This window comes from Brassica napus, chromosome C5, assembly GCF_020379485.1.
Source record: "Brassica napus cultivar Da-Ae chromosome C5, Da-Ae, whole genome shotgun sequence".
Taxonomy (NCBI): Eukaryota; Viridiplantae; Streptophyta; class Magnoliopsida; order Brassicales; family Brassicaceae; genus Brassica; species Brassica napus.
In genome coordinates, this window is record NC_063448.1 from 41,327,575 (window position 1) to 41,337,024 (window position 9,450).

Below are 9,450 nucleotides of genomic sequence, written 5' to 3' on the forward strand. Positions count from 1 at the left end.
GGGGAGGCCGTACTTACAGCAGCTCATGTCATCAATCTGACTCCAACCAGAGTACTTAATGGAAAATGTCCACATGAGATGTTGTTCGGGTCGACTCCATCTTACTCAAAGTTACGAGTGTTTGGTTCGTTGTGCTTTGCACATAAACAATTACGTGACAAGAACAAGTTTGTTCCTCGTAGTCGAAGATGTGTGTTTGTTGGTTATCCTTTTGGGAAGAAAGGTTGGAAGTTGTATGATCTGGAAACGTGTGAGTTCTTTGTGTCGCGTGACGTTATTTTCAGAGAAGAAGAGTTTCCTTTTTCTGAAACTGTTGCAGATAAGTCGCCTCTTGCTCATTTGGAGATATTTAGTGATGAGTTCGTATCAAACGAAGTTGAGATTATCAATGGCAGGGGGAGTAGTTGTGATCAGCCAGATTCTTCGAAAGAAATTTTGGCTTCTCAAGATCCTGCAATTATCGAAGTTGGACCAGAAGTTCCGAGTGTTGTGGAAACAGAAAGGAGTGAGATTCCACAAGAAGTTTCATCAAGTCTTGCCCCAGAAACAGAGAATACTTTGGGCAGAGGACAACGGGTTAAGAAGCCTTCGGTGAAACTGAATGATTACGTGACTTACAAGGCAGTTTGCGACAATAGTACCCCTCACGTCCTCGCCGGTCAATCATTCAGCGTCTTCTTCGACCCGGTCTCAGGTAACACTCTCATTCCACTTACTGAATATATTTAAGATGAAAACTTTTCTGGTGGCCACAAAGCTTTTCTTGCAGCTTTTTGTGCTGATAGCGAGCCTAAGAATTTTAAAGAGGCCATGCGCGATAAGAGGTGGACAAAAGCAGTTTACAAAGAAGTTGATGCACTTGAGGTTGTGAAAACTTGGAGTGTAGTTGATTTACCGCCAGGGCGAGTAGCCTTGGGAACAATGTGGGTGTTTAAGATAAAGTATAACGCCGATGGAACAGTAGAACGTTTTAAGGCAAGGCTAGTTGTGCTTGGAAATCGTCAGAAAGCTGGGTGTGACTATGACGAAACCTTTGCTCCAGTTGCGAAGATGACTACGGTTCAGAGTCTCTTAAAGATAGTAGCTACTCAGAACTGGGAAGTGCACCAGATGGACGTGCAGAACGCGTTCTTACACGGTGATCTGGATGAAGAAGTGTATATCAAGCTTCCGCAGGGTGTTAACAATTCAGATCCTAATAAGGTGTGTCGACTACATAAGTCGCTCTATGGATTGAAGCAGGCTCCTAGATGCTGGTTTGAGAAGCTTACAAAGGCACTCGTCAAAGCAGGGTTTGTTCAGTCTCTGTCCAACTACTCCTTGTTCATATACTCACGTGGAAACGTTGAGATTCGGGTATTAATTTATGTGGATGATCTTATTATATGTGGAAACGATGGAGAGGCAATTAAGAAGTTTAAGGCATATCTTGGTGAGTGTTTTCACATGAAAGATTTAGGAAGACTGAAGTATTTCCTTGGAATCGAGATTGCTCGCAATAAAGAAGGATTTGTGTTGAGTCAAAGAAAGTATGCTTTGGACATAGTCAAGGAGACTGGTCTGGTCGATGCAAAGACTGCTGCAACTCCGATGGAGCAGAACCATCACTTAGCTACCGACGACAGCCCTTTTTCGAGGGATCCAGCACGATACAGACGGCTTGTAGGAAGGCTGATTTATCTTACTAATACAAGACCGGACATATCCTACTCAGTGCACATATTGTCACAATTTATGCAGAGACCGCGAGAAGGGCACATGGATGCAGCATTGCGGGTCGTGCGGTTTCTGAAAGGGACAGTCGGGCAGGGTATATTGCTTAAGTCAGAGACTGACTTACAGGTTTCTATTTACTGTGATGCCGATTGGGCAGCTTGTCCATTGACAAGAAGGTCCTTGACTGCGTACGTTGCCATGATAGGAGGTTCTCCAGTGTCTTGGAAAACAAAGAAACAAAAAGTGGTGTCGCACTCATCTGCTGAAGCAGAGTATCGTGCCATGTCCATAGCTACTCGTGAAGTGCAATGGCTACGACAACTCTTACGAGATTTGGGGTTTGCGCCAAATAAACCAGCTAGACTATTTTGCGACAGTAAGTCTGAAATCTACACTAGTAAAAAAACCGTAAATAGCAACGGTCAAAAATCGTAGCTATGAATGATTTTTCGTAGCTATATGGATAGCTTGCTACGAAATGCGACGATTTCAAAATCGTAGCTATACGATTTTAGCAAATTCGGTTCGTAGCAAAAATCATTTCAACATGCTACGAAGATGCTACGGACGTGTACGTGGAAAGTTGCTACGATTTAGAGACGAACGGTTTCGTATCTTTTATTTTGTTTGCTACGAATTTGGACACGGCTACTTCGTCGCACAATTTGCTACGGTTTAGAGATTAATGTTTTCGTCTCTTTGTTTTTGTTTTGCTACGATCGTTTTCGTGAATAGGTATTTCAACAATTAAAAAAAAAAACTAATTAGAAACAATTTTTTTGAAACAGAAACATAAATTATATTACATATTGAGCCTCTTAAAAGCTCAAAAGGTTCAAAAGATTAAACATCCAAAAGGTTCAAAAGATTCAACATTCAGAAGGTTCAAAAGATTCAAACATAATACATAAACTTGATTTAGGGCAAGCCACATCTAAGACCTACAAACCCAATGTGTTGCACCACCTATCTAACTCAGAATTGTTACTGGTGATGTGTTGAGGTTGTGATTCACCTTGAGCTGGAGACATATCACGAGCTGGAGATGGTGCTTGACCTTGAGGTGGAGCTTGAGCTTGAGGTGGAGCTTGAGACTGAGTTGGTTGTGCAGTAGATGCAGCATGATTGGAAGCTTGAGGCTGAAGAAACTGCAGAATCATGTCGAGACTTGATTGAGTTTTAGCCATCCCTTGGTTGAAGTCAGTCTTGATAGCCTGAACATCAGACTTCAAAGTCTGGAAATCAGACTTCAAAGTCTGGAAATCAGACTTGATTTCCTGAGTGATGGTCTCCAAACCACAAACCCTAGTCTCCAAGCCGATGTTTCGGTTGAGTGAAGCAGAAACTGACTCAGAAGGATGTTTGTTGTTGAATTGAACACTGCCAAGCCCATAAATGGTGCCCTTGCGTGTCTTTCCACGCTGAAAAGGACACAAAAACAAGATAACATTATCACAGAGAAAATTCAGTCACAAAAAATGCAGTCTGATCTTGTTACAATTTCAATACAAGAGTAAAAAGAAACAAATATAATGAGCAAGAGAGATTATTACCTTGATGTATTCTTGGTTTAGGAGAAGGCGCTTAGAATTTGCTGTGCCAGCAGTTGAGCAAGTTTGGCTATCTCCAACTGGAGAACCATCTTCTAACATCTCTTCAACTGCTTGCTCAACCTCTAGAACCAGTTGCTCAGTTCGTTCGTCCATGAAGGTCCCATCTTTGCGAGTATGAGTCTTCCTTGCAAGGTCTGTATATGAAGGTAGTGCATCCAAACCTTGGTCGAGCATCTACAACAAAGGAAAACAGAAAGTTAGACATTTAGCAGTTAAATAAATGGAAAAATGCAAGTAAGACAAGTTGGAAAGCTGACCATACAATACCCAATATTTACAAAGCAGCGTGGTCCTGCACCATGGACGTGCATCTTCAACCCCACAGGAGCCGAAGTGCGAGAATCAGCTGCTGATTGGTTCTTGGCTTTTGCTTCATCTGTTGACCAATTCGCAAGGACTATTTTCCAGTCATTCTCACTGATGTATTTAGGTTGCTTGTTCTTTTTCCTTTTTTGGCTTATGCGTCCGCAGATAGACACTTGAGTCTGAAGCTTCCATTTAAAGTGGATTTCCTCATGAAGATTGTCTTCCCAATAGTATTGTTGCTGGAAAAGAATAGAAGTGATTAGTATTGTTGCTACAACAATATACTTAGGAATAGAAATGGAGATGGTTCAGGATCACTTACGATGAATGAGTGCCACCATCCTATTCTCTTCGGCTCTGGAACCTTTATGCAGCTTTGCCACGGCCCCCAGTAATCTCCCTGCCATGTTGCTCGGATAAAAGCATGAACTTCAGGATCAACCCCAAACCTGCAAAGACAATGTTAAGCATCAAACAAAATCAGATAAGAAGACTTAGCTAACGTCATTAAGCACACGGATAAGAAGAATTAGCTAAGGACAATAACACTTAACTAAGGTAAATAAAAAAGGCATCAAATTTATAATAAACACTTAGCTAAAGGTCATTAACTAATGGTAAGTAAATGATATCACTTACCACAATGCTCCATTGGGCTTATCAGGATGAAGGTGTGGCTGGTTTATTCTTGATGGAGCACGTAGCAGAGCATCTTCTGTTCTCCTCACATAGGTTGGAGGAGCCGCTGGAGGAGCCGCAGATCCTGAACTTGAAGGTCCTATTGGTTGCGCAGGAGCAGGAGCAGGAGTCGTAACAGCAGGCATTGACGCGGTTCTCAATTGGGGTCTCACGTATCTTGCATCTGTAGACAGAGATAAACATAAGAAGCTGTTAAGATTTTAGAAAAATTAAAACACAAATCCGAAACCGAAAGCAAACCCTAACTATAACGTGAAAGTAAAATCGAAACAGAAAGTCCATACCCTAATCCAAACCGAAAGCAAACCCTAATCCCAAATCAAAAACCGAAAGCAAACCGTAATCTCAAATCGAAACAGAAAGCAAACCATAATCCCAAATCAAAACCCTAACCATAACTTGAAACCCAAATCGAAATCAAAACACTAGAACATGAAAATCTAGGTGTGGCGATTGAAAAACGAAACCCTAACTGGAAGAGAGAAACACAAAATGAAAAGAGAGAAACAAAGAGATAAGAGAGACAGAGAGAAATCGAAACCTCACCTGGAAGAGTCAAGCCGGGAGGGCGAGGACGACGACGGTCGTTGGGTGTGTTTTCGGTAGAAGCAGCCATGGAAGAGAGAGCTAGAAGAGAGATCGAAAGAGACGGGAGGTGAGAGAGGTTACGGCTTAGAGAAAGGTTACGACTTTCTTAAGGAAACAAAAGATGAAAAAAATGCTAAGTGTGGGAAAATGGGTTTTGGGGTCCAAAATGTTGGAGGGAATTGGGTATTGGGCTCTAAAATGTTGGAGGGAATAATAGATTTTGGAGATATTGGAGAATTTGGAGAATTTAGGGGTTAATTAGGGTTTAGATAGAGTTTAAAAATAGTATAATTAGGATTATTAATATCTTTTTTAAAAAAATTATACACTAATATTTTTTATATGAGACAGTTTTATAAATTACAAATTATATAATAAAATGTTGAAGATTTGTAGAATTTGAAGAATTTAGGGGTTAGTTAGGGTATAAATAGGGTTTAAAGATAGTATAGTTAGGATTATTCATATCTTTAAAAAAAAAATTATACACTAATATTTTTTATATGAGACAGTTTTGTAAATTACAAATTATATAATAAAATGTTGAAGATTTTGTAGAATTTGAAGAATTTAGGGGTTAGTTAGGGTATAGATAGGGTTTAAAGATAGTATAAGTAGGATTATTCATATCTTTTAAAAAAAATAAATTTATTTTTTTTTAAATTATGCACTCATATTTTTTGTATGATACATTTTTATATACTACAAATTTACTACATAGAAACTTATATTATACATTAAACATTCATATCTTACAAACACTAAGAATTTATATTATACATTCATATATCTTACAAACACTAAGAACTTATATTATACATTTGTATATCTTACAAACACTAAGAACTTGAATCTGATTCAGAATCAGAATCAGTACATGATTCTTCTAACTCATCTTCAGAAATGTATTCGTCATTGGGAGGAACAACCGGCGTTGAATCATAATCTGAATCATCTTCGACAACATAAGATTCAATGCGTAACATTTCACTTTGGGCAACAACTTGGTTGTGTGTATCATCTTGTAACGCAGTAAGAACAACTTTGGAAGTTTCTCGAACCCCTCTAGACACAACTTTCGTACATGCCCACCAATCGCTTGCTGATGTACGACGAGCTTGCGGATAAGGAATGAAGCAAACTTGATCACAATTACCAGATAAGATAAATGGGTCATATTTCTCGTACTGCCAGCGCGGTGACACATCGACGATTCCTGATTTATGTTTTTGAATCCCCCGACCTACAACTGTATCAAACCACTTACACTTAAAAACCATGGCCTTAAGCCCAATAGAACCAGAATACTCAACCATCATTATCTCTTCGATCAACCCGTAATAATCAGTGTCCGTCGTACCCCGGACTTGGACACCGTAATGTTGAGTTCTCTTATCTTGGCCATGGCTATGTGTGTGGAAGCAGTATCCTCGTGAGAAATATATCGGCCAAGCTTTATAATTGCGTTTCGGTCCTTGTACGAAATCCAACATCCACAACGGAAACTCATATAACTGACTCGCATTGACAACCTGTTAATTAAAATCATGTTTATAAATGATAAATTCACATTGATAGTCATATTATATCAAAAACTTACATAATTTTTCACCCATTCTGCAAAGTGGTTGTCTTTCGCTATATGTAGATCATTACCACATATAGATGGATTTCTTTCCATCATAAACTCCTCAAACATTCTGTTCGGTAGTTGTTATAAAATGATTAAAATTTCCAGCTAACGTTGTTAGAAATGTAGAATATAAAAATTGGTTGAAATACCTTTCGTAGGGCTCAAATGTAGGACAATTGAGCATCAGAAATGTATGCAGCACAGTGTAGTCATCATCGGTTAGATACCTCTGTTCTACTTTTCCACTCACTCGACCTTCATGGTAAAACATATTTGGCACATCTGGATCTTGATATGTGAATCGAATATCTCCAGGTTGCAAGACTTGAGCAGGCACTTCTGGATTCCCAAAGAAGTGTGCAGAAGATGTAGAAATCTCTTCATTACGACATTGGGCAATAATAGAACCTGCAATATGTGCCTTATTTTTAACTTTTTTCTTTAGATGGTACATGTATCGCTCGAAAGGATACATCCATCTATATTGCACTGGACCACCTAGAGTAGCTTCGTCTGGCAAATGCACTACGAGATGTTCCATAACATCAAAAAATGAAGGAGGAAAAATCTTTTCCAAATAACAAAGCTTCACTGCAATGTTTTCTTTTAAAATTGCAACATCTTCACTCTTCAGTACCTTTGCAGAGATATCCCGAAAGAAGAGTGCTATCTCTACACAAAACATTTTTAAGTTAGTAGGTAGTAAGTAACACTTATACAAAAAAAGTAAAAATAATTTACCAGAAATTGCGATGTGGACATTTTTGGGAAGCAATTCCTTAAACGCAAATGGAAGAAGTCGTTGCATGATGACGTGGCAATCATGACTTTTCAGGCCCGAAAGCTTCGAATTTGTCTCGTCAATACATCTACTAAACTTTGAAGCGTACCCATCTGGAAATTTTATATCATCCTTCAACCATCGCAAGAATTCTTTTTTTTCTTCTTTAGACAACCGAAATATCGGCACTGACATCGTTCCATCATCTTTGATATGTAACTCTTGCCTTCTGCACAAATCAGGTAGATCCATCCTTGACTTTGCATTATCTTTCGTCTTCCCAGGAACATTAAGCACCGTGTTGATAATATTATCAAAGAAATTTTTCTCAACGTGCATAAAGTCCACATTGTGGCGAAGAAGAAGATTTTCCCGATACGGAAAATCCCAAAAAATACTCTTCTTCACCCAATTGTGATATTTCCCATATCCGTCTATGTTGCTCGCAGGTTTCTCGTGTCCATTGCCTCCACATTCAACAGTTTTCTTCAATCCTTCGATGTTGTTGATTCTTTCACGGAGAATTTCTTCTCCATTCAACCATGGTGGAGGATCATCGGTTATCGTCTTTCCCTTTCGAAACGCTTGGACATTTCTCCTGTAAGGATGGTCTTTAGGCAGAAACATTCGATGACGGTCAAACCAGCTATGCTTCCTTCCATGTTGCAACCAAAATGACTTTGTATCATCTAGACAATATGGACAAGCTAAACGACCATGAGTCATCCAACCTGACATCATGCCATACGCTGGAAAGTCATTAATGGTCCACATTAATGCAGCCCGCATCGTGAAATTTTCCTTTCTAGAGATATCGTATGCTTCTGCCCTGTGACTCCACAAACTTTGTAATTCTTCAATTAGCGGCTGCAGATAAATATCAATGCTCTTCTTTGGATGTCTTGGTCCGGGCACTAAGACTGATAGAAAGAAATATTCTCTTTTCATACACATACCAGGAGGTAAGTTATATGGAGTTACGATTATGGGCCAGACCGAGTGGGCTTCACCACTCATACCAACTGGATTAAATCCATCTGTTGCTAATCCAAGATATATATTCTGACTTTCTGCAGCGAAATTAGGATATACCTTGTTAAAATGCTTCCAAGCTCCTCCATCAGAAGGGTGATGCATTTCTCCTTCGGGCGACTCATGTTCCGCGTGCCATCGCATTTGTGATGATGTCGCCTCAACTTGGTACAACCGCTTCAACCTCTCCGTAATAGGCATGTAAAACATTCTTTGTTTTGGCCATTTTTTTCCCTTTCCACGGTTCTGGTGATATCTATCTTTCCCACAAAACCGACACACCAACAAGTCTTGATCTTCCTTCCAAAATAACATGCAGTTATCCTCGCAAATATCAATCTTCACAACAGGGAGACCAAGCGCCTTTGTCAACTTCTTCGTCTCATAATATGATGCAGGAGCTTGATTTGGTTGTGGCAGAACATCTCTGAAAGTTTGTGATATCTCATCCAAACATGACTCTGACAAATTATGATCGGTTTTTACTTTCATTAAACGTGACGCCAAGTATAACTGAGAAATACCTTCAGAACATCCTTCATATAATGGTTGATTAGCGGCTTCAAATGCTTGAAACACGCTATCTTCATATTCCTCCTCATCGGGTGCTTCCATCACATTATCCAATACATGAGTTGATCCAGTGCCTCCACCCATAATATCAGGAAAGTTCTCTTGATATGTCTCTTCTTCCGTATGTAATGTCTCTTCTCCCATAAATGGACCTCCTGCTGATGATCCGCCAACGTCATAGTAATTTTCTCCATGGCTTGACCATAAGTAGTAATTACTCTTGAATCCGACTAGGTAAAGATGGCGAGACACGGTTCTCGCGTCACGTTGTTTTCGGTTTTGAAATTTCGAACAAGGACATAACATGGTTTTCCCCCTCTAAAAATGAATTTTGATTGGAAGCAAATGCGATAAAAACATCAACCCCTTCTTTAAACTCTCGAGAAACACAATTATTGATCGGATCAATGTGTCGATCCATCCAATCTCTTGAATAAAAATAAATCGACATTGAACGCTCAACTTTTTTCCAACAATATCGAACTCTCTTTGATAAAAAACTCGTTCTA

At 39.4% G+C, this 9,450-nt stretch overlaps 1 protein-coding gene across 1 annotated transcript; it reads right to left on the reverse strand.

Annotated features, from left to right (window-relative positions):
- Window positions 1–5,761: 5,761 nt before the first annotated feature.
- Window positions 5,762–9,247, reverse strand: LOC125587263. The gene is made up of 4 exons (XM_048757491.1): window positions 7,297–9,247; window positions 6,705–7,227; window positions 6,523–6,622; window positions 5,762–6,454 (listed from the first exon to the last, which is right to left on the reverse strand). Exons 1-4 carry the CDS (start codon window positions 9,245–9,247, stop codon window positions 5,762–5,764), a joined length of 3,267 nt encoding a protein of 1,088 aa, XP_048613448.1.
- Between the last annotated feature and the right edge of the window lie 203 nt (window positions 9,248–9,450).